At 52.2% G+C, this 24,026-nt stretch overlaps 1 protein-coding gene and 1 long non-coding RNA gene across 2 annotated transcripts; both read left to right on the top strand.

Annotated features, from left to right (window-relative positions):
• Window positions 1–13,796: 13,796 nt before the first annotated feature.
• On the top strand, window positions 13,797–22,269 carry TRIB1 (tribbles pseudokinase 1). Its single transcript, XM_045453696.1, has 3 exons — window positions 13,797–15,098; window positions 17,130–17,422; window positions 19,841–22,269. Exons 1-3 carry the CDS (start codon window positions 14,739–14,741, stop codon window positions 20,304–20,306), a joined length of 1,119 nt encoding a protein of 372 aa, XP_045309652.1. The 5' UTR covers window positions 13,797–14,738; the 3' UTR covers window positions 20,307–22,269.
• On the top strand, window positions 17,713–19,222 carry LOC123585474. Its single transcript, XR_006706218.1, has 2 exons — window positions 17,713–19,033; window positions 19,078–19,222. It is a non-coding gene; the product is annotated as an uncharacterized LOC123585474 (long non-coding RNA).
• Window positions 22,270–24,026: the final 1,757 nt, after the last annotated feature.

Raw genomic sequence — 24,026 nt, 5'->3', positions numbered from 1 at the left:
TGTTCCGCCTGCAGAGAAGGAAAATAAGGCTCAGAGAAGTTAAGTGACTTGCCTGATGTTGCAGGCCCGTGGTTTGCAGTCTCGATACGGGTACCTTGCTTTGTTCTCTCTCTCTCTCTCTCTCTCTCTCTCTCTCTCTCTCTGTCTCTCTCTCTCTGTCTCTCTGACGCCCCTGGAGGCCTCTGGGCCCTCTTGACAATATCACCCGCTGTCCCCAGCGCAGGCCCCGGACTGTGGCGAAGTGAGCACTAGACCACGAGTGGGAAAGTCAGATTTGCACCTCATTTCTGCCCTTCACTCATTCCGTGACCTTGGGCAAATCAGTAAATCAGTGCTGTCATCTATAAATCGAGACCGGGGTTTGCCCCTGCCGGCCGAGAGGATTTCATTGGTCTGATGTAGTTAGGGGTGTGGACACCGCTGGATCAACTGCGGGTTGTTGGTGGTGTTTCTGTTGTTTTTCTGATGCCTGGCCTCAGGGAAAGTGTTCTTTGGGACTAGCATTCGACCTGCAGGGCCTTGTTGTGGCAGCTGGGTTTAAGTGTGGGGTTTCCTGCTCCTGCTCAAAATCACCACCCTCCATAAAACGCTCGGGGATGCAAGGGTTTAGCAATCGGTTATTGCGTCAGGAACACTGAATAGCCCCATTCTATCCTCTTCTCCGCCCAGGTGCTGGCTCGCTGGCTGACAGGAGGGAGGGCACCCGGGGGAAGGATAGGTATTTCCTCTCCCGCCACCCGCAAGTGCCCGGGGTAAGGACGTGGGACTTGGGGTCTCTCCCCAACACCTCTTGCAAAGTGCTAGTCCTCTGGGGAGTAGAGAGTCGGGGAGCCAAAGCCAGGCTCGGGAATGGGGTGCGGGGCAGGAAGGGATTGGGCAGTGGCCCCCACCTCACCCCCCCACCCCACCTGCAGAAGCCCCAGTCCTGTCCTGCCGCTGGTCAGCCCTACCACAGGGCAAGTTGCACGCCCTTTCTGAGCAGAATGGGAGCCATAGCTCAGCCCCATCCTGGAGGGAGCTCAATGTGCATTCGCGTCCGCACTTTTTTGAACTACGTCTTCGGTAAGGGTCAGCCATGGCCATCGTTATTACTCTATGACTCTGTCTGGCCTGTTTGACCCCAGAGGCACTGTGGAAAATCCACAGTTTCAGCCCCTTGGGTCCTGCCACCATGACCTTGAAACGGTTCCCTCCGACCTCCATGAACCTCCTTTTGGGGGACGGAACTACTCCCACCAAGTCTGTGGGGGCAGTGGTGTGAATTCCATGAGAAAATCGGTCTGCAGGACCCAGCCCAGTGCCTGGTGCAGAGGAAGTGCCCATCAATGGTGGCCTTTATTATGACTCGGGCTTGGATGGGACCCTGAGGGAAGAGGAGCCCGGGAACAGAGGAAGGATTGTAGGGAGGTGAATGGGGGAAGGGGGGCTCCGGCGGGGAGCGTCCTCGCCCTCCTGCGCCGGCTGAGCCTTACTTGCACTCCATTCTTTGGGGTGGTGTTTATTCTCACAGCCTGGGAACTGGCGAAGGCGAGGGATGCTTCCAGGATGCAGCAGCCTGGGGATTTTCCCATGCCCTCTGTTTGTTCCTATCCAGGGGCTCGCGGAACATGTTTAACCCTTTCCTACCCCACGAACCGTTTTCCCACAAATATCACTTGCGATGTGGACTCTCAGATGATTGTCATCCCCGAAGGCAAGAGACACTCGGAGGTGTCCCCGAGCAGAAGTGTGCTGGGGCTGCCGGTGGGTGCATCTCTTCCCCATTCCGCGCTCAGTGACCTCCTGTGGGTACTTGAGAACGGTCCTTACATCACAGACATCAACAAATATTACAGCCCAGAACCAATGGTCAAATATGGGCCAGCACCCACTGTCCCCCAAGAACTTGGAAATGAGGTATGGTCAGAATTAAAGCAGGATTGGGGCCCCTGGGTGGCTCAGTCGGGTTAAGCATCCGACCCTTGATTTCGGCTCGGGTCGTGATTTCATGGTTCATGAGTTTGAGCCCCGTGTAGAGCTCTGCTCTGAGAGTGCAGAGCCTGCTTGGTATTCTCTCCCTCTCCCTCGCCCTCTCTCTCCGTCTCTCCACTCCTCTCTCTCTCTCAAAATAAAAAGATAAAACTTTAAAAAATGTTTAAAAAAAAAAGAATTAAAGCAGGATTGGTCTTCAGTGGTGGAAAGCAGAGAAGAGACCATGCAACCCCCAGTTCCTAGCAAGGTGAACTGGAGAGTGAAGGTACTTCGGTGGGCAAATAGTTGGCCTGAGGTCTATTTGGAGAACATAGGAAGGGGCTGGAGTGAGCAGAAAGGGAGCTGGTCAGAGAAGGAAGCTTCAAGCAGCACCGATGGGGTGAACGGAGCCATAGCGTCTATCACCTGCATCGCTGCCTGGGTACCCATCCTGCCGACTTCCTTCCCCAGAACCCTGACTTCCCTCCCTCGTGTAGCTGGGCGCCCCACCAGTGGACTGGTGGACCATTTTCTTACGGTTCTGGAGGCCAGAAGTCCAAGATGGAAGTGTCAGCACGGCTGGTTTCTTTTGCGACATCTCCTTGGCCTCCAGGTGGTCACCATGTCCTCACACGGTCGTCTCTTGCCATGTTTGTTATCCGTGTCCTAATCTCCTCCTCCTAAAAGACGCCGGCCATATTGGATTAGGGCCCACCCCTAGGAGCTCGTGTTCACTTACGTACCTCTCTGAAGGCCCTATCTCCAAATACAGTCCCAGTCTTAGGTACTGGGAGTTATGGTTTCAGCATATGCTTTTGGAGGTAACACAAATCGGCCCGTAACCTCAATGACTGGTCAAGACATGGGCATGTGACCCGTGTCTGGCCAATAGTAAGAGAGGATGGAGTAGGGGTGGAGTAGGGGCCTCTGAGGAAAGTCTCCTTCCTCCTAAAGGATAGCACAGGGTTGACAGCACAATTGTCTCCCTTTGAAAATTGTCACACTGGGATGTGATATGGGAACCTGCTGCAGCCATGCGGAGGCCAGCCCGCGGGTGGAGCGGATGTGGAGGATAGGGACAGGGAGCGCCCCGTGGTGGTTGTGCTGGCGAACCAGTCAACCCTGGAATCGGCCCACAGTTGTCCTTTGGGTTGAAGAGGATATAAATTAAATCATCCTGAAACATCCCGGTCTCCATTTGAAGCAGAGATGGTCAGGGGTCCACCTACATACCTCGTCTTTCCATCCACCTGTGCGGGTGGCGGGACACATTTCCCGGCTTCTCCGGAGGTTGGGTTGACTGTGTGACCAAATTCTCACGAGTGGAATGTGCAGATGAGCGGAGGGCACGTGCGTCATTCCCAGGCTGACGTGGGTGTGCCCCCTTCACGCTCTTGCCTTCTTCCAGCCAGCTGGAAACGATGCGGCCGAGACCAGGAACCCCATGTGGATGAGATATAGGAACCCCAACATGGAGACAACTCGTGTCCCTAAATTCTGTCAGTCAGGAAGAGTCACCTCCGGAAGTTACAGGGGAGAGACACAGATTCTGTGTTCTTTTTTTTAATGTTTATTTATTTTTTGAGAGAGAGAGAGAGAGAGAGACAGAGTGTGAGCAGGGGAGGAGCAGAGAGAGAGGGAGACACAGAATTCCACGCAGGCTCCAGGCTCTGAGCTGTCAGCACAGAGCCCGATGCGGGGCTCGAACTCACGGACCACGAGATCATGACCTGAACCGAAGTTGGACGCTCAACCGACTGAGCCACCCAGGCGCCCCCAGACTCTGTGTTCTTTAAACCACTGTCTTTGGGCTGTCTTTGTCACAGCGGCAGAGCTTTGCCCTGACTGGCAACCCTGCTCCATAAGGGTGGAGGGAGTTTTGCCAGAGCAAACTTGATGACAAACGTTTCCTGCAGAAGACTTTCCCTTTAGGGTCAGAGATGGCCTCAGGCTGCGGGCCTGAAATAGACTTCTTAATATCTGCCAAGTCCCCTTTGTGGATTCCGCTAGTGCACGCAGCTTTCCGATAATGTGGCTTCCTGTGGGTGGCTCATCTAGGCGAAGAGAATGTTTTCATTGATCTGCCGATGCACACATCCTAGTCTCTGGATGCCTGCCTTTATCAACGTCATTCTCACCAAGTACCGAGTTCCGGGAACCCTGCTCCAGTGAATCTGCCTCTGCCGTGGGTCCACACTCTACAAGGACAACTCGGCTTCCAGAGTCTGGCCCGTGCGGGGCCTTCTTGCAGAACTGACCTCTCCTTCCTGCATGTCCCTCTCGTATTCACTTCATTCTGCTCGTGTTCAGGGCTGTGTAACACGGCCTCCTTCCCCATTCTGCTGGGAGTTCACTGGGGACAGGGCGGCTCCATACTTCGGATGTCTAACATGATGCTGGTCACCTGGCAGGAGCTGGGTAAATGTGGGCCCACTGATGAATGACTCTGGCCATCGATAAAGACCCCTTCCAGAGCCCCAGTCCAAGTTCGTCTCAATGTACAAAACAGGAGTGTTCTTCAAAGGTCTCAGAACAAGTTTTGCGAAATTGAATTGTGTTTTACATGAGCTATGCAAGGCACCCCCCTCAAACCTACACGTGAGGCCTCATGTAATCTCACCCCATAGTTTGAGCAGAGGCACGTAACTCTGTAGTTTCTTAAAGAGAAGGAATAAGAGACAGAAAGAGCAAGTGGGAAAGCACCTGAGGAAGGAGGTGGAGAGAAGGAACCAGGGGAGCACAAATGCCCAGACACGGGTTTGAATCTTGGCTCCCACCTTTCTAGCTGTGTGACCTTGGGCAAGTTACTCAGCTTCTCTGATCCTCTCTTTCCTCAGCTGGCAAATGGAGACGATAATATCTATTTGCAGGACTGTTGTGAGGATGGAGAGAATGTATGCAAAGCATGGTGAGTGACATAGAGCGGGTATCATCAGCAGAGGCGGGTTCCCTTTGCCAACAAAGCAAATGATCTCTGAGCCGACATTCTCCCAAGGAAGGGGGTTGCCTGAACCCACAGGCTATGTGGACACCTACCCCTCAGCAATCTTTCACAGAAAGCCAGGCTTTGGTCTGCCAGGTTCGTGTAAAGTGAGTTGTAGTGTCTGTGCAAACCCCTTGTCAGCTGCCCCTGCTGGGCCTGCAGAGGGGAAGAAACCTCCATGCTGAGAGCAGGGGGATCCAGAGCCATGAGGGAGAGCTGCGCCCCCCCCCCCATGGCCTCCCTGCCACCCTGCTGACAGGGCCTTCCCACACCCTCTGTAATTCTCATGAACTTGCATGTGGAGATGTGTGCACACAGCAATTGGTGACCGAAGTGCTGTGCCCCCAGCCCACTTCATCCTCAGGAATCTGTAGAAGAGGCCCATATCTAGAGGTTTGTTTTTTTCTTTTCTTTTCTTTTCTTTTCTTGTCTTGTCTTGTCTTTTCTTTCTTTCTTTCTTTCTTTCTTTCTTTCTTTCTTTCTTTCTTTCTTTTCTTTCTTTCTTTCTTCCTTCCTTTCTTTATTTCTTCCTTTCTTTCCTTCCTTCCTTTTTCTTTTTCTTTCTTTCTTCTTTCTTCCTTTCTTCCTTCCTTCCTTTCTTTCTTCCTTTCTTTCCTTCCTTCCTTCCTCTTCCTTCCTTCCTTCCTTCCTTCCTTCCTTCCTTCCTTCCTTCCTTCCTTTTAATGGAAAGCCCATGGGGCTCCTGGGTGGCTCAGTCGGTTAAGCATCCAACTTCAGCTCCGGTCATGATCTTGGGGTTTGTGAGTTTGAGCCCCACATCGGGCTCTGCGCTGTTAGCGCAGAGCCTGTTTCGGATCCCCTGTCCTCCTCTCACTGCCCCTCCTCCACACGTGTGTGCGCTCTCTCTCTCAAAAATAAAATAAAAAAATTGTTTTTAAAATAAAAAAAAGGAAACCCAAACCCAGAGCCCAAACAGTCCCATGCATGGAGCTGGCTTCCTTTGAGAATGAAGCGAGATGAGCTTGGCCAGCTGCCACTACAGGCTAGTTCACGCTGAGTGAGGGAAGACGGTATGTTCGAGGAGGCAAGATGAATTACTTCAAAATAGCCTGCAGACCTCACATTAGATCACGTTAGGGTAGGACCTTTTTTATTTTATTTATTTATTTCTTTAAAAAAAATTTTTTTTAATGTTTTTATTTATTTTTGAGACAGAGACAGAGTATGAGCAGGGGAGGGGCAGAGAGAGGGGGAGACACAGAATCTGAAACAGTCTCCAGGCTCTGAGCCGTCAGCACAGAGCCCAACGCGGGGCTCGAACTCACAGACTGTGAGATCATGACCTGAGCTGAAGTCAGATGTTCAACCGACGGAGCCACCCAGGCGCCCCAGGGTAGGACCTTTTTTAATAAGAAAAGAGAAAAAGCAGCCTGTAGGATATGTATGTGTGTGTTTATGCGTGCGTGTGAATATGTTAATATACATATTTGTATATATATTTTAATATGTATTTTAATTTTTTTTTTTCAACGTTTATTTATTTTTGGGACAGAGAGAGACAGAGCATGAATGGGGGAGGGGCAGAGAGAGAGGGAGACACAGAATAGGAAACAGGCTCCAGGCTCTGAGCCATCAGCCCAGAGCCCGACGCGGGGCTCGAACTCGCGGACCGCGAGATCGTGACCTGGCTGAAGTCGGACGCTTAACCGACTGCGCCACCCAGGCGCCCCTTAATTTTTTTTTTTTTCAACGTTTATTTAATTTTTTAATATGTATTTTAAATGAATGCTTTATGTGTTGAGATGATTCACTGGTGTGGCAGAGATAGTAAGGTGTGAGCACGGGAGCCTCCGCAAATCCTGGGAGATACTCAAGGGGACTATGGGGCAATTATGAGCGTTTAGGAAATGCGTCCCTTCCGATCAGCATAGCTCATGCTGATCCTGGCAGAACAGAAGAAGATGTCTCTGGTCAGCAGGGGCACATGATTGGGAAATCCAGGCTGCACTCTGCTGGCTGAGCCCTCTGCCCCAGTGTGGGGTGGTACCCATGCAGAGGACAGGGTACCCTTTTCTAGTTAGCGTCTAAAGGTGTCCTATGGGCTGGTGGGGCCCTGCCTGATAGACCTCCTAATTTATCCAGAATGGTTCCAGAATGTTGCTTCAGTTATCTATTGCTGTGTGACGAACCACGCTAAAACTAAGGGGGTTAACAATTCTGTAGATCAAGAGTTCAGAAAGGGCACGGTGGGGATGGCTCTTGTTTGTTCTGGGTTCGTTCTGGCGCCTCAGCTGGGAAGGCAGGGATGGCTGGGGCTGAAGGATCATTCTCAAGATGGCTTCCTCACTCACCTGTCTGGCACCTGGGCTGGGACGGCTGTGGGACAGGTTCCACCGTGTCTGTCCTCTGAAGGGTCTCTGGAAGGCCTACCTGTGGCCTCTCCAGCACTGTGTCCTCCGGGTGGACAGAATGCTTACCTGCCACACAGGGCTCCAGTGAACATGTGTCCCCATGAACAAAGCAGGTGCCACATATGCCCTTTTAGTAGAAGTCTCAGAGAGGCATTTTTGCTGTACTTGATTGGTCAAAGCAGTCATGAACGTGCCCAGATTTGAGACTCCCTGCCTCTCAAGGGGAAAAGTGGAAGAGAAGTTGCAGTGATATTTAAAAAAAAAAAATTTTTTTTTAATGTTTACTTATTTTTCAGACAGAGAGAGCGCAAGCAGGGGAGGGGCAGAGAGAGAGGGAGACATAGAATCTGAAGCAGGCTCCAGGCTCCGAGCTGTCAGCATAGAGCCCGGCAAGGGGCTGAACTCACAAACTGCGAGATCATGATCTGAGCCAAAGTCGGGCGCTTAACCGACTGAGCCACCCAGGCGCCCAGCAGTGATAATTTTAAAACTGCCACAGCGGTCTTCTGTGAAGAGAGAAGGGCAGCCATCATAACTAGACCATCCCACTCCGTCTAGATTGGGGTTGTCTGTTTTCCAGGTTCTGATCCTCTCTTTTCTGCTATCTGTGTGTGTGTGTGTGTGTGTGTGTGTGTGTGTGTGTGTGTCTCATGGAAGAGAGGCTGTCAAGGGAGCATTTCTGCAGAAGCAAACTCAAAGACCTCCAGGGGCCGGGTTGCTAATGTGTGAGGTGACAGGTGTCCCACAAAAAGGAGCAGTGAGGACTACGGTGAATTAGACAGGGCATGCCTCACTCCTGCAGTGGCCTCGCAGATTGGATCTGGCCTGGGAGCTCCTGGCCTGTGACTCCTGAAGGTAAATAAAAGAACCAGTGTTAGAAATGGGTGAGGCCTCAGAGATCATTGGACCAGTGATTTTCAAACTTATTTTCTCTAAAGCAGTGGAAAACTGTTCTCAAAACAAGATCGTATAGAAGAAGCATGATGCAGAACATCTGATAAAGCCTGGAATCCCACACTGGCCTCCTGTTGTCTTCCTAAGGTGCCAACATGGAGCCCTCAGGTTCCAAGGAACCCAGTTTGAAAACCACCAGTTCATATCTTTGTGCAAAAAAAGGAGAAAAGTGAGGTCCAAAGAGGGGAAGTGACTTGCCCAAATTCATACTGGGAGTTAATGGCAGAGATTAATTTGAATGTTAAACAAAGAGACTAGGTCAAGGTCTAGCATAGCGAGGAAACTCAGTAAGTGTGTATTTTTTTCCTGGCTTTTGGGACCTCGTCTTGAACACTACTGTCTTCCTTGGATGTGTCCTGATTTTTTTGTTGTTGTTCATTTGCTGAGGAGTTCGGGTGGGAGCATACTGGATCCTGTATGTGGCTGTGAAGCCTCATGTACCATGAAGCAGGGAATCTCAGCTCCAAGAATTTCCTAGCATTCGAGAGTGGGCAGAATGCTTAGCACCTTCCAAATGTAGCTGCCAAGCACTTACCTGGGCATGAATGAAAACGAACCAAGCCTGAGCTTATGAGAAGCCCAACCTTGTCTAGAAAAATCAATACAGGTTTTCTCCATATTACATAATATGTGAGTTCCCGAAAAGCTGGAGGTAAGTCAATTTTTTCCCCAGTTCAACATGTCCCGAGCACCCAGCATCAGTTCAGCATCGTGCTGAGGCCAGGGATGGGTACATGCACATACACATGGATGGCCATGATTCTTGTTTCCGACATTTTTTACCAAGCCACATAAGACATACACCAAAGGAGGGGTGCCGGGGTGGCTCAGTCAGTTAAGCTTCTGACTTTTTTTTAGAAAATGTTTATTTATTTCTGAGAGAGAGAGAGAGAGAGAGAGAGAGAGAGAGAGAGAGAGCCTGAGTGTGGGAGGGGCAGAGAGAGAGGGAGACACAGAATCCAAAGCAGGTTCCAGGTCCTGAGCTGTCAGCACAGAAGCCGACCTGGGGCTCGAACCCACGAGCCATGAGATCATGGCCTGAGCCGAAGTCAGAGGCCTCACCGAGCCACCCAGGTGGCCCAGCTTCTGACTCTTGATTTCAGCTCAGGTCATGGTCTCACAGTTCGTGAGTTCCAGCCCTGCATTGGGCTCTGCACTGACAGTGGGGAGCCTGCTTGGGATCCTCTCTCTCCTTCTTTCTCTGCCCCTCCCCTGTTCATGCTCTCTATCTCAAAATAAATTTAAAGAAATTATTTAAAAAATACACCAAAGGAGCTTGCTAATGGTGTCATATAAAATGGTGTCATTTTATAAAATGGGAAGAATTACTTCCTAATTAACACCTTATGTATTCATTTACAAATATTTCTATTTGTCAATTTGGATTTTCATAGTAAAGGGCTTTTTCAGTTCTGGCATATGGCAAGTCTTTAATGAATGAAAATTTGTTGACTAAAAGAACATAGTTAGAGAACGGTCAAGGAATACCCATACTTGATAATCACATTTGTGTACGGGTACATACCTCAAACATACTTTTCACATATTGGTACCTGTTTGTTTCCATAATAACCTCCTGGGGGAGGGAAAGTAGGTGTTTATTATGCCATTTCACAGGTAAGATAACTGAGGCCCTATAATGAGCTTCCTCAAATTAGTATCTGAAAAAGGTCTGATGGAAGTTAAGTCCGGACTTTGCCAGCAGAGGAAGCCCCAGCAATGAGATCAGGACAACTTTAGCTCACTCGTGCCGTTGGCTGACCTGATCTCAGCCCTACCAGGTGTACATGTCCATCCCCTGCCAGGCATTCAGGTAGGAGGCCTCAAAAGCTTAAATCCTTTTTTCTTTCCCCAACCACCCACATCCTGCCGCTTTCCAGGGCTGGACATTGAACTCTGCTATCTGGGCCCTGCTCCTTAGCCCCCACATCTGCCCAAATGCCTGTTCTCCCTCCTCACCAACCCCGTGGGTGACGCTCTGCCCTTGAGTACATTTATTTGGTTGACATTTACGAAGCCTCTCCTTTACAGTGGGCACTGGGCCAGGGCCCGGAGATATACTGCCAGATAAAACATGGTCCCTGCCCTCTGGGACTGCTGTTGAGTGGAAGGAGCCTTAAGAGAAAGCTAGGTGGAACACTCAACAGCACTCAGGAGGACATTTAAATCTGACGGTGGTGCTGGGGGGGGGGGGGGGGGGGGAATCTGAGTGGTGTTTTGAAGAATGAATAGGAGTTCACCAGATTGGCAGGAGAAGGGGAGGGAATTCCATTGAGAGGAACGGCACAGGCAAAGGTGCAGAGGTACCAGTTGCCCTGGCATGTTTAGGACCCTGGCAGGAGCTGACAAGGGGAAGGGAGGTAAGGAGACAAGGTGAGGCTGGGAAGGAAAGCGGGGCCAAGGAGGGGGCCTACATTTCCACACTGTGGTCTGGCTTTCATCTGAGGGTCCCTGCAAAGCCTTAGGCCTGGGCCTGATATGATCAAATTCCAATTTTAGGAAAAAAGTACACTGAGAGGTGTGCAGGGAATGGAGTGAGGAGGGAAGGGACACATTTTGTTCGGCATGCCACCCTGTCGGCACCTCATGGGTGCACTGGCAGAGTGGGTGCTCACTGTTTGTTGACGGGATGAAGCAGTGACCCAGCAGGCAGCTTACTGAGGAAATCCGGGGGAAGGTCCTGAACAAAGATCGTGAGAATGGAGAGGAGGGGCTGGACGTGGGGAAAGTACAGGGTTTGTCTGAGTCAGGGTCTGGTCGGGGAAACAAAACAGGCCAGGAAGTTCGATGAAGAAAGTTACAGGGGAGAATCAGTTATAAAAGTATTGGAAGAACAGAGACGCAATAGAACGACTTGGTACAGGTGCGGGGGGGGGGGGGGGGGGCGCGGGGCGGAATAACCCAGAGATCAGCAACATCAGGAAGCTACTGCCACCCTAGAGCTGGAGGGACAAAAGTGGTGTCATCCCAGGAACCAGAGTCCCTAGAGTAAACCAGGAGTGAAGAGGGAGGGGTGCCAAGGTTGGGGTCCCCAAGGAGCAGACTCAGACATGGAGGCTAGCATGTAGTGGCCTTACTGGGGAATGCTCTTGGAAGGGAAGGGAATGAACAGGGTTGACCAGAGGGAAAAGCTGGGCTCAGTGCAGTCTCAAGGAGGGCCTCAGGTGACCCTAAATGGGAGGTCTGAAGCTAGGATGCCCTTCAGAGTCCAACCAAGTTGGGGCAGGGAGGCCGGACCTTTATACTCCGGCCACTGGATATAGACCTCCAGGCAAGGTAGCTCTTCTCAGTCAAGGCAGTTTTCAAAAACGGGTCCCAAAAGGCATCCTGGCAGGTTGGGGCGGATAAATTCTTCAGTCCAGAAGCGGAATCTGGTGGCACGTCCCAACAGCCGTACAGAGGGGCTGCCCAGGTGGGGCTGGAGCCGCAGAAGTATAGCCAGTGCCTCGAGCAGAGAGAAAGGGAAGAAGTAACTGCTACTCACCTCCCCTTCAGGGGTAGGGCCTCCCACTGGGAAACTGGGCTGGAAGCTGGTGGGCAAGAGCCTGGGAAGAGTTTGCAAGGGGAAGCCCCAGAGAGCTGCACAGGGGAGAGCAGGGGCCGGCTCTGAGAGGTCTGGGGTGGCCCCAGAGACTGGCTGTGGGGAATGGGGGACAAGGGCGGATTCGAGGGGAAATGAGTGCCCTGGAGGGTGGGTGGGGTGGATGGTGGGGACGCCTTTCAGAAGGTGCAATGAGGAAGAGTAGCCTTGGAGGAAGAAGCTCACGTGGTGTTCGCCATCCAAATGCAGGTGCCTAGCTGGCAGCTCAGTGGATCTTAAATACTGGCGCAGAATGAACATGAAAGAAGGAAAACCTCAGGTAGGCTCTCTCCTGGCCACAGGACCAAGTAAACCTCCTCAGCATGGTACTGGAGCCCCCCAAGACTTCTGCAGGCTCAGCTCCCACCACCTGTGCAAGCCCCTTGGCCTCACTGAGCCCACCTTGAGTCCCCCACTACTCACCATTCATACCCGCTGCTTGCTGTCCCCCCCACCCCCCGGCCCCCCACAGCAACAATCTCACAATCCCACACATTCCCCAGGTCAAATGCTGCCTCTAGATGGGACTCCTCCCTAGTCCTCTTTTCTCCCAAACACATTGTAATCCCTCCCATGAGTCCCCATGAGTGCTTCAGAGCCTGAAATCACCACTTATTACCTACTGGACTCCAGCAAGGAACTTAAAAATCTGCAGGTTTCTTTCTCTCTGAAATGGGACAAAAAATAACCCCACAGGCTGATTGTAAAACCGAAGGGATTATGCATAAAGTGCTAAGAACAGTCCCTGACACATTATGTTAGCAATTATTGTTAGCATTTATTAATGTTAGCAATTATTTGCATTTTCATCTTCTAATCCCCGGCATCTGGCCCTTAGTAGATGCTTAATTAGTGTTTGTTGAATGTATGGAGATTTAATATTAAAAGGATTTATCCTTGGGGCTCGAGCTGGTTTTAGAAAATTAAGCGTTTAGCAGGAGTGAGTACAGAGCCTCTCTGATAAGAGTTATCTATGTCGGACGTCTAGAGACTCCAAGTTGACCCGGATCTCTCAAGAAAGAGAAACGACAGAGTTTAAATTCCTTTTTCAAGGAGGTTTTTTGGTGCAGGGTCTGGCACACATTTCATGCTCACCCAAATCACGTTGCACGAATGTACGCACACAACCTGGCAGGGATGTCCTGGTGTAGGCAGTATCACAGTCGGTGGCCAGAATGACTTCTACTCCCCTACCCGCCCACCACGGAACCAGGGCTGGCACCGGGCCCCAGACCCTGCTCCGCGTGCGGAGGCCGGGAAGGGGGCAGGAATCCGGCGGCAGCCACGTGGGCCCCTTCCGCTAGCTCCCCACATCCTTTGTTTCCCACCGGCCCCGGCTCAGGAAGCTCTTTCTGCTAGTCACCGCGAAGGGGCGGCCCAGGAGCCTGGAGAAGCTATTTCCGTGCAATCCGGGAGGGCGGCAGGCGCGGGAGGGGCGTGGAGGTGGAGGCAGCGCAGAAGGCCCAGTGTTTGCTTTTATTTCATCCAACAGAAGGTTCTATTTGTGGAAGCGAACAGACGCTGGGGATTAGAGCTGGGAGGGGGAAGGAAAAGGAAAAAAAAAAAAAAAGCCACATCCACTACCACGCAGAGGTCTTCCCCGGAACTACCGCGTGGGGGTGAATGACTGATTCTGGAATTCATCACCTTTCCTATCCTGCCTTCCTCTGGCTGCAGCGGGGCCTGGGCGGCGCCCACGGCTCCAATCGGAGGTCTCAAGGCGCGGGGCGGTGGGGGTTCCCTGAAGCGAACGACGTAACCGTCCGGCTGCAGCGAGCTGCTGGTGCAGGGAACTGTGGTGCGCGCGCCCATAGTCCATTGTGCTCGGTGTGAATGGGGAACGCGCACCAATCAGCAGTCGCTTCGTCCCCCGCGGCCCCGCCCCTCCCGCCCACTTCCCCGGGACGCTGACGTCACGGGAACTTTTCCTCCGCCCCCTCCCCCGGCAGCTCGAGCTGGGCTGCTGGCCTGCGGGAGGGCGCGCGCCGCCTCCTGCCCAGCCCGGGGCGGGGGGTGCGCGCGCGTCCCAGCCGGCCCGGGACACACCACCTGCGCCCGAGCGCGCGCAGTTCGGAGCATCCCCAGCCTTCGGGCCACCCCCATTGCCCCCGCCGACCCGGCTCCACCTCCTTCCCCCCCCCCCCCAGCCTCCTCCCTCCGCTTCGGTGACTGCTTGCCGGGCGGCAGGGCCCGAGTCGTCGCAGCCACCTCATTGCTCAACCCGGCTTCCCAACTGTTTACACAGCCCGGCCTGTGAGTGTGTGTGTGTATACAGCGTGAGTCACCGAGAGGCGGAGGAGGTGGAGGAAAAGGAGAAGGAGGAGTGCACTGGCCGGGATCCGTGCGGCGCACACACTCACTCACTCACACTCAGTCACTCTCTCCGAGCGCGTCTCGCTCGCTCACACACACGCCGGGAGCCCAGGAGCGCGCAGGATCTCGAGCGCCGCGGAAAAGTTGCTCCGGCTTTCTCTCCGGGACTTGGGCTTTGGGAAGTGCATTTGCTCCGCCGCTCCACCGAGCCTGCGGAATCCTGCCCTCGCGGCTCGGGACGTTAGGAACACCAGCCGCCGCCTCCTCTGCCTCCGGGACTGTCGGCGGCCTCGACAACAATAGCGGCAGCCGCCCGGGGCCAGGCGCCCCAAGCCGGTGCCCGCGGGGCTCCCGGGACCCGAGCCGGCCTCTGCTCCCCGGACGCGCGGCCGGCGTGCTTCCAGCGGGCAACGCGAGCGCCCGGGAGTGGCTCCTGCCTTGACCCCCGTGGGGGCCGAGCCGAGCTCCGTCTGCAAAGTCCATCCCGCCGGCTGGAGTAGGTCGCGGCGCCGGCTCCGAGCCCTCAGCGCCTTTCCGCGCGGATCCCGGGACATACAAAGCCGGGGCCGGCCCGGCCCGGGACGGGATGCGGGTCGGTCCGGTGCGCTCTGCCATGAGCGGCGCCTCGCAGCCCCGCGGCCCGGCCTTGCTGCTCCCGGCCGCCCGGGGCGCCCCGGTCAAACGCCTGCTGGACGCGGACGACGCGGCGGCCGTGGCGGCCAAGTGCCCGCGCCTCTCCGAGTGCTCGAGCCCGCCGGACTACCTCAGCCCCCCCGGCTCGCCCTGCAGTCCGCAGCCGCCGCCCGCCGCGCTGGGGGCTGGCGGCGGCTCCGGGAGCGCGCCGGGGCCCAGCCGCATCGCCGACTACCTGCTGCTGCCCCTGGCGGAGCGCGAGCATGTGTCCCGGGCGCTGTGCATCCACACGGGCCGCGAGCTGCGCTGCAAGGTAGGCACCCCCGGGTCGGGACCCGCCGGGGCGGTGCGGGAACGCGGTAGCCCGGAAAGGTGCTTGGGGGTCTCGCCCTCCGGCGCCGGGGGCCTCAGGTGCCACCTGCGGTGACTCGAGCGTGGTAGGCGGCATTTGGCCAGGTTCACCCTTTGGGTGATTGAGGGGTTTCGGACGGGGTGGTATAATGGGGGCTCTGCGAGCAGGAGGAAGTGCGGTGTTCGGTGGCTTTATCTCTGTTCTTTTCCGTAGCGCCCAGTTGAGCGCACGGCGTTCCAAATAAGTTGTGGAATTGAAATGGATTCCAGGGCCATGCCATTCCCCTTCTCTCATTCTCCTCGCTTCCCCCGCCCCTTGTCCTGGAAGGACGCCCTGCAGTGGGTGCCTCCTTGGAGCTTGGAGCAGCTGGCGGCTCTCTTGCTGGGGTTTCAAGGCACCCGGGCTCAGCTGTGGGTGGTGAGGGAGTGGGAGGATCGTGTCAGGCTCGGGTCTTGGGGATTCCGGCTTGAACCCGCACCCCCGGGGATGAGAACCTCATCCCCGCTCCCCACCCCACCCCACCCCGACCCCAGAGATTGGTCTGAGATGGCCTTCCAGTCTGGGCGGGGGATTTGTCTGGCGCGGAAATGTTGGAAAGCCCACACCGGCTAGGAACCCTCGCTTCCATTCATGTCTTTATTTTCCGGGCAGCGATTTTCTTTTGAATATGAGAGATTCCATTCCGGAGGAGGTAGAACTCCTAGAAACGGCGTCCTCCCGCGTGCTCCTCCGGCGCCCATAGACGCAGAACATTTCCCGCAGCCCAGCCTTTGCGAGCCTGACTCCCGTCTCGGACCTCCCCGAGGATCGTCCGGGCTGCTCCCTTTCAACCCCGAAAGACAGGGTCACCCCTCAGTTGAAGTCGCTCTTGGGTTTTCCGCAACTCACCTGAACTCCACCCGCGTTCCCCTCCCTGGGCTTGCTGCTGCCACCTACTGTCCGACCTGAATGAAATTCCAAATGCCATCTCAAACCCAGTGGAAAGGGGGGAAAATCTTTCCTTCTCTGGCCCCCGGGCTCAGAGCGGTTAGGGGAAGATATGTGTGTGGGGTGGGGTGGGGTGAGGGAGGGGGGCGGCAGAGAGATTTTTCTAGCTGGTGCTAGGGCAGCCAGGCCTCAGAGGTGGGGTGGGTCTGGCCATTGTGCAACCCCTTCCAGTTCCTCTGAGCAGATAATAGCTGAATCCAGATGGTGACAGCCCATGTGTCACCGTTTCCAGTTGAGTCTAGGATATGAGTAACCGGACTAAACAAAAGGCGCTTAAAGAGACCAGCTAGCTTCTGAGAGGAGATACTACCCATTTTCCTGGTGAAGGTGGGGCCAAGGAAGGGGGGGGGGGAGATAAACAAACAAATGAAAAAACCTTGAACAACATCCCATACCCCTCCTGTGACAATTTTAACTCAAGGCCGCTTATACCTGAGTCAGACTGTAGGCAGGTTGTTTAAGGCTGTGTTGTCACAGCCTTTCTTCGAGTCATCTGTTCCTTCTGACTAATGACAGATCTTCATGTTCCCCAGCCCCTCCAAGCTTCCACTTGGAGGTTGCAGACTGGCCACATGCTGTGCTCTCTGTGCTGAGCACTTTGGGTCTGCAGGAGGTCATGCGTTTTCAAGGACTGCTTTTTCTCTCCTGGAGATCCCAGGGGGCTCCTGCAAACAAGGGAGGGCCACAGAGGGCTGGGGCTTTAGGGCTTAGCTCTCCTGTGCGGATGGCCTCAGATGGCCTCATGAAAGGAGGTGACACATATATGGATGCTTTTAAACCATCCATATTGTAATCCAGTGGTTATTTGCTAGCCCAGAGCCCTAGATGTTGCCAGTCTGGGGTGTTAGAGGCAGGTGGGGCGGCAGAGATTGGGGGGGGGGGGCGGGTGTGAATGAAAGGAGCCTTGCTGTCGAGCACAGCCCAATGATTGAGAGCTGCAGCCTGGGATTTAGACGACAGCCTCTGTTTTCCTAGCCTCCTAAATGGGTCCTCTTCTCTCTGCAGGTGTTTCCCATTAAACACTACCAGGACAAAATCAGGCCTTACATCCAGCTGCCATCACACAGAAACATCACTGGCATCGTGGAAGTGATCCTTGGGGAAACCAAGGCCTACGTCTTCTTTGAGAAGGACTTTGGGGACATGCACTCCTATGTGCGAAGCCGGAAGAGGCTGCGGGAAGAGGAGGCTGCACGGCTCTTCAAGCAGATTGTGTCCGCGGTGGCCCACTGCCACCAGTCGGCCATCGTGCTCGGGGACCTGAAACTTAGGAAATTTGTCTTCTCCACGGAGGAGAGGTGAGCAGCCTCCGCAGCTCCTCCTGTGGCCTTTCAGGGCACAGTTAGGTGCAGTTAGGTGCAGAGTGTTGGTTCAAATCAGAGCCAAGGGCTCAGTTGTCCCAGACTTAGTATTTAGAAGTCCTCTCCTGAGGAGCCGTGGCCAAGGATGGTTTATTCTGCACTCTCGTGGATGTGGCCTGGGGACATCTTGGTGCTTCTTTCTGTGGGATGTCATATGATGACAGGATGCCCTCCCCACTTCCACTCCAGGATCAAGTTTATTCCCCATTGTTGTCAGAAAGGTCAGTTCTTCTGGGGTGTGGATGTCACCCTGCCCGTCACAACCTGGACCCCTAAAGGAAGTTTTCAAGTCCTTGCTTCTACCAAGTGGGGCCTTTTCTTTTGTACCTAGAAAGTATCACAGAGCTAAACTGTTTTATTTGCAGAATTGTGCCCTCCTCCTCTGTACCATATTCCTGTGTTTCCTTTCAGGCTGGCCCCCAATCCTTTCTTTACATCCTCTGGTGACTTTTTAGACCTTTTGTTTGGATACATCTTCAGAAAATAGCCACATTGAATAATAAATGGAAGTTGGCTGGAATTGGTTGCTAAGTATAGATCATGACTTACCTCATAAAGGACAAGATGAGCTTGATAAGAGAATAATGAGACACTAAGATTCAGACTTGTGGTTTCAGACCAGGGAATTCAGGAAGCCGCAGGAGATAAACCTCACCTGATGTTAAGAGGTGGGCCACATCCCTTATGGGGAGGTTAAGAGCAGTACCCTTGTAGAATTGTCGAGGGGTGTGTGTGATTTTGTTGTAGCTTTTCATGCGGGGCTTTCCCCCACCTGTGCACTTTTACCCTTACCTCCAGATCGTAGGAAAGATTACGGGGTTGAGTTGCCATAAAACATGGCTTTGTATCTGACCTTGCAATACTTATTGGAACATACCGATTAGCAAAGAAAAGCCAAGTGTTTGCAATGGAGAAGTTTCCAATTCCTGGAACATGCTCCTTCGATATGTTGATGTGTTTTCTGAAACATGCCTTACACACCTCCTTACCAGCTTTTGAAATCTGCATTGCACAGGCGAATGTCATGTGCACGGAGTTTGGCAACCCGAGGGTTAAGCAATGGCAGGCTGACGCTATTCGTGTAACCAGCACAGGTGCAGGGTTTTAGTACTACAGCAGCCAATCAGGGGCAGACAGTGCGGGTTGAGTCATATTTTCCGTTTACAGAACCAATGGGTATTTTACATAACGACGAGGAGGTCAGGCTGAGGACATACCGAAGTTAGCACATGTATACTACACTCCAGGGAACAGGAAGGCAGGAAGGAAAAAAAAAAACAAAAACAGCCAGACCTTTGAGAGGAAAAGAAATTGACCCATTAGCCAGTACCAAATGTTTGCCTTTGACTTCACAACAAGTGACTGACTGATACCAGGGCTATTTCAGAGAAGCAGGAAAGAGCATAAACTGCCAGCAGATAATAGAGGTTCCCCCCACGTGGCTCTGGGTTTGGGGGGAATCGGTGAACCGTGGGTGGCTGGTTCTGAATAAGGAGGCACCCGCACCTTCGTAAGAGCCTCTGATTAAAGATGTTTTGGACTTCAGCTGTTACCTGGACAGATAACCCCCCACGTAGAGTAAATCTGCTTAGGTGTTGAGGTACCGTCCGCATGTACGGATGTCTGTAGGCCCCGCAACCTTCAAATCCATTAGCCACTTGTGTTTGCTCACATGACCTCTCGGCCCAGGCTAAGTGTTCTTTGCAATTAAACACCCCAATAAATGTAATTAACATTCCTGGCGCCTATCTCATCACAGTTACCGCGGCCTGGGCCCAGGTGGACAGAGTTCCCTTTGTGTGCGTATGTCAGCGTGACGTATGTGCATAATAGCAGTGACTTTGGGCCCCATGTTCTGTGATGCCAAGTGTGGGCCCATGGAGCCCTGGCAGTTTAGTGGCATAAGAATAAGATCGGCCTGTAGGATGCTCCGGGCGGGGTGGGGTGGGGGGGCTGAAGAGGTGGGATACACTGTTCTTCCCTGATACCGTGTGTAGAAAATGTTAGCAATTCCCCTGAGACCGGCTCCCACTTCTGCAATGTGAACTTTGTAAATTGTGTAACCCTATTAGGATATCTCTTCTAAGCTCTAGCATAATGAATAGTATCTGGGGCTTTGCATCATACCCTCCCGCCCCAGGCTCTCTCTCGATACTTTGCAAATGTTTATTGCGGTCTGTATTGGTTTGTGAAATCCCGAGTCCTGGGTGGTTGCAGGGCACTGCTTACTGGATGAAGGGGTAAATGGCATTCCTTGGGCCCTTGCCTTTAGTGCCTGTGGGCACTGTTAATAGAGAAGGCCTTGTTTTTCATAGCAGCTGATCTGGAAGTAATAGCTTGTTTCCTCTCCTGCAGAAGCCAGCTCAGACTGGAAAGTCTAGAAGATACACACATCATCAAGGGAGAAGACGACGCTCTGTCAGACAAACATGGCTGCCCAGCCTATGTGAGCCCCGAGATTCTGAACACCACGGGGACCTACTCTGGAAAGGCAGCAGACGTTTGGAGCCTGGGGGTGATGCTCTACACCCTTTTGGTGGGACGATACCCCTTCCATGACTCAGACCCCAGTGCTCTCTTCTCCAAAATCCGCCGTGGACAGTTCTGCATTCCTGAGCACATTTCCCCCAAAGCCAGATGCCTCATTCGCAGCCTCCTGAGACGGGAGCCTTCCGAGAGACTCACTGCTCCTGAGATCTTACTCCATCCCTGGTTCGAGTCTGTCTTGGAACCTGGATACGTCGACTCAGAAATAGGAACTTCAGACCAGATTGTTCCAGAGTACCAGGAAGACAGTGACATTAGTTCCTTCTTCTGCTAATCCCAAAACCTCAGAAACCTCAATTCTCACACATAGCATTTCCATTTCTAAAGATGGACAGGCCTTTTGGCGTGGTGCCAGCCAGACATGCGATGGCGTAAAGACCGTAGCTGCTGAACTCAACGTGGGCCCCCCCCTTATTTGTTATGATGAGTGACTGTATTGATCTGAGCGGCACACACTCTGATCGGCTGCCCCGCAAAGTTGTTTCCCTTCTCAATGAACCGTCAGCAACTGTCCCGCTGTCAGATGCAGGGGTGGGGGCTGGTGGGTTCTGCGTCTTCATAGGTGGCAGAGAGTATGGATATCCTACAGGGCGTGTGGTCAAGTGAAAGGAACTCCAACATTTTAAAGGGAGAGGAAGTGAGTCGCACAGTGGCATTTTGGGCAATAACCATATTTCAGCAGGGTGACAGATCATTTGGGCCAATGAACCTGCCATCTTTGAACTTGTCTTTGGGAGCTAGACATTTGCTACCCCAGCTTCTCTATTGGAAAGTTCATTTTTTGGGGGGGGGTTGGTTTAACACACACCCTTTCTTCACACTCACAGTTACCAATGACCCTGCTCCATTTTTGGAGCAGACTGGTTTTGGAGCAGAGGAGCCTGCCTGAACTACGAACCCAGACTCTCCTCCATTTCCTGCCAAGACCTCATTTGCACTAATGCCTTCTATCTGACCTTGAAACGTCCCCTTCTTTGCTGTCAGCACTTACCAGCTAACCGTGGAGAAGTATCACAAGAGATTCGAACTCCTGGCTATTTCGGAACTCTAAGCTCAGAGAGACTGCAGATTTTTCATGTTAATTTGAGCACTTGGAAACCGTTAGCTTTGTTGGTTCCCCTGAAACGGGTCAGCCTTTATCCTTTTTCCCCAAGACCATCTCAGGGTGGAGCATTTTGTCTAGGAGAAGAAAGATAGGGAGACTCCTCGCCTCTCCCAAGAGCAAATGGTAAACCTCTCTGTGCTTCAGCGAAAGTGGAGTTTGGATAGTCTTAGACGACTCTCAGACCCACGCATCCCCTTCATGGATATGGTCTGCCCCTGGTGTTGTGTGTCACGTCTGCAGTTTTGCATGATGGGTTGTTAATATTTTCAATTTGATTTGGTTTATGAATACATCTCTATGATCAGCATCTGGAGTGAAATAGCCCCAAATCTTTCAAGTTGGAAGAGACTTTCAAAGTATCCAGTCCAACTTTTTTCCTCTCTCTGCCATCTCCCAAAGCAGAACCCCCCCCCCCCCCTCAACTTAACCTTCCTTCAGGTGGGAATCCAGCATCTGTTTGAATGCCTCCAGAGATGGGAACTCACTACCTACGAAAGACATTGCTTAACAGAGAAACTGCAACTCGCATTAAAAACGAAAAAAAAAAAACAAAAAAAAACCCAAGAACCCAAGAAATATCAGTAAATGTCTCAGTACTGAAATCAGGTGGTTAAACGGGTAAACCGAACATACTGTATTTTGAGAAATGGCACAGAGACAGGCAGGCCATCTTCAAGGGCTCCGCCTAGGCAGACAACTAACCTGCATTGTGAGAATGTTGTCAATACCTCACGTACTGTGTACTTTGTATATATATTCTACCTTTTATACCTGTTGTCCGATATGTGTTGTTGTTTTGGCTCTGAGGCTTGGTTTGTTGTCTGTGTCTGTCTGAATAACCTGCGTGTCTAAAACCACGTGAAATGTGAATGATTATTGGCAATATTACCTTGACAGAATCATGGGACTCGGAGAAGAGGGAGGGCAGAGGCCTCTTGTCGCACTAACGCGCTCGTGGTTGCTCGACTGTTGTATCTGTGATACGTTACCCGGCTGAGGACTCCAGGCTGGCTGGGGCTTCTGCCGGGAAAGCTCGAAACACTAGATCTTTCCTGTACATGTGTATATATGTGAACAGTGAGACGACCGTTTCTGACTTGTAGAGAAATTTTAATAAATCGGGTTTCGTAAATAGGCGCAGTGCATTTCTTGGGAGTCCAATCTGCCTTTGCCTTGTGCAATTTCATGCTGGGGATGCAAAGGTCTCTGGCCGCAGGGTTTGGAATATCACAGGGGACACACAGAAGTAAACAGATGATTACTATGTATGACCTTTGGCAGAGTAGAACCCTTTCACTTTTTCCATTGAAGTGGGCAAATTCACTTTGATGGGTGAAGCCAGTTTGGTGACATCAGGGTGGCGAGGGCCGAGAGTTGAGACAGAGCCAAGAGACATTAAAGAGGAGCAAACGTAAATAAGGCTTGAGTTGGAAGAATCCCTCTGGCTTTTTTTGATGAAAGCTATGGACACTTAGAAAAGTATAGATGTGTATGCAAATCCACCAGAACTTTGAGGTCTTCATGTGACCCTGAGGGCATCCCAAGCTTCCTGCTGGGATCTAGCCTCCCCGCCCCACTGGGGCATTCGGCTTAGTTAAAATGGCTAATTGAGACATTTCCTCCCCCCACCGTAAGTGTAAAAATGGAAATAAAGGATGGAAAAACTAAAGGCATTATTTTGAAACACAAAGGCAAAGAGAGAAAGGATTTTTATTAGGTTAATACCTTCACTGTTCCATCAGAATCGATTTTAAATGAAATTAGCATCAAGAGTGATTTAAAAAAGAAAAAAACTTTAGGTTGTAAAGTGTAACAAATCTGCAGAAAAATGCACACGAAAGTGTTCAGCTCTGAATTTTCACAAACCCAACAGGAAGACAGTGGCAGAACCAGCGGTCGGATCCAGATCACAAAATCCTGCCCGGATCCCAGGCCAGGAACATCTCCCCGTCCCTTTCAGTTCCTAAGGGATACCCCTGCCCTGCCCCCACCCCCACACTCCCCGAGGGTCACTCCCATGGGGCAGAATTGTAACTCCTCTTTTAACAGTAAAAATTAGAATGGAAGAAATGAGTTCTAGGTTTAAATGGAAAGGCATACAGAAGTTACAGATGACACAATTGCCTTTTTCTAGGACTCAGGCTGAGATCACCCAAGAACGGAGACCTATGACACCAAAGTAAATGCAACTCAGGCCTCGTGACCCAGGAACTTAAAAGAAATGGAAAAAACACATCAGAGGCAGCGCGGGGTGGGGGGAAATGGCCAAAGGCCTGAGTAGCTTACAAACTTAGGAAGCTGGGGGTTGGTCTGGGGCCATCCCAGGAATAGGACCCTTAAACCCCAAAGTTCCTGGAGCCTCAGAATCTGCATTGTCGTGTCTCCTTGCTCCCACAAATCCAGACGAAGCTCGGCCTAGCTCCCTGGGCACACAGAGAGAGAGGTAATACTTTGGACTTCCCTGAGCTTTTTAATCTAAGGATTTCAAAACACTTTGCAAGCAATTAAGGTTACAACACCTCTGAGTACTGTTGTTACATGCATCGAATGGAGAGAAACGTGGGTCAGGATTGGCTGGGGTGACATGTGATGCCGCAGATACATGAATGTAATCTCTTCAAAGGTAGGAACAAATCAGGGGCGATTTCAACCAGTCCCATTATAGAAGTTTGGAACAAGAGTGTGCAAACACTGGCTGGGAAGCTGATCATTTGTAATTCCCCTTGTGTTCTCAATGAATGAGCAAATCATTCAAGTAACATCTCCATAACCTTTTACTCATAGTGGAACTTTCTAGAAATGTTACTCTTTCCCTCCGCCACCCAGTTCCCTTCCCCCTTTTATAATCCCAGCAGCTGAGTGAAATAGGCAAGTCAAATACTATTTGCT

The sequence above is a fragment of the Leopardus geoffroyi genome, chromosome C3 (genome assembly GCF_018350155.1).
Source record: "Leopardus geoffroyi isolate Oge1 chromosome C3, O.geoffroyi_Oge1_pat1.0, whole genome shotgun sequence".
Taxonomy (NCBI): domain Eukaryota; kingdom Metazoa; phylum Chordata; class Mammalia; order Carnivora; family Felidae; genus Leopardus; species Leopardus geoffroyi.
Note: the sequence above shows the minus strand (reverse complement) of the source record. Positions and strands in the feature narration are given on the sequence as shown.

Excerpts from the sequence above, each read along its gene's own strand:
- TRIB1 (XM_045453696.1), top strand. The coding sequence starts at position 14,739 with ATGCGGGTCGGTCCGGTGCGCTCTGCCATGAGCGGCGCCTCGCAGCCC. Across the intron at positions 15,099-17,129 it reads GCCGCGAGCTGCGCTGCAAG|GTGTTTCCCATTAAACACTA; the intron begins GTAGGCACCCCC and ends TTCTCTCTGCAG. Across the intron at positions 17,423-19,840 it reads GTCTTCTCCACGGAGGAGAG|AAGCCAGCTCAGACTGGAAA; the intron begins GTGAGCAGCCTC and ends CCTCTCCTGCAG.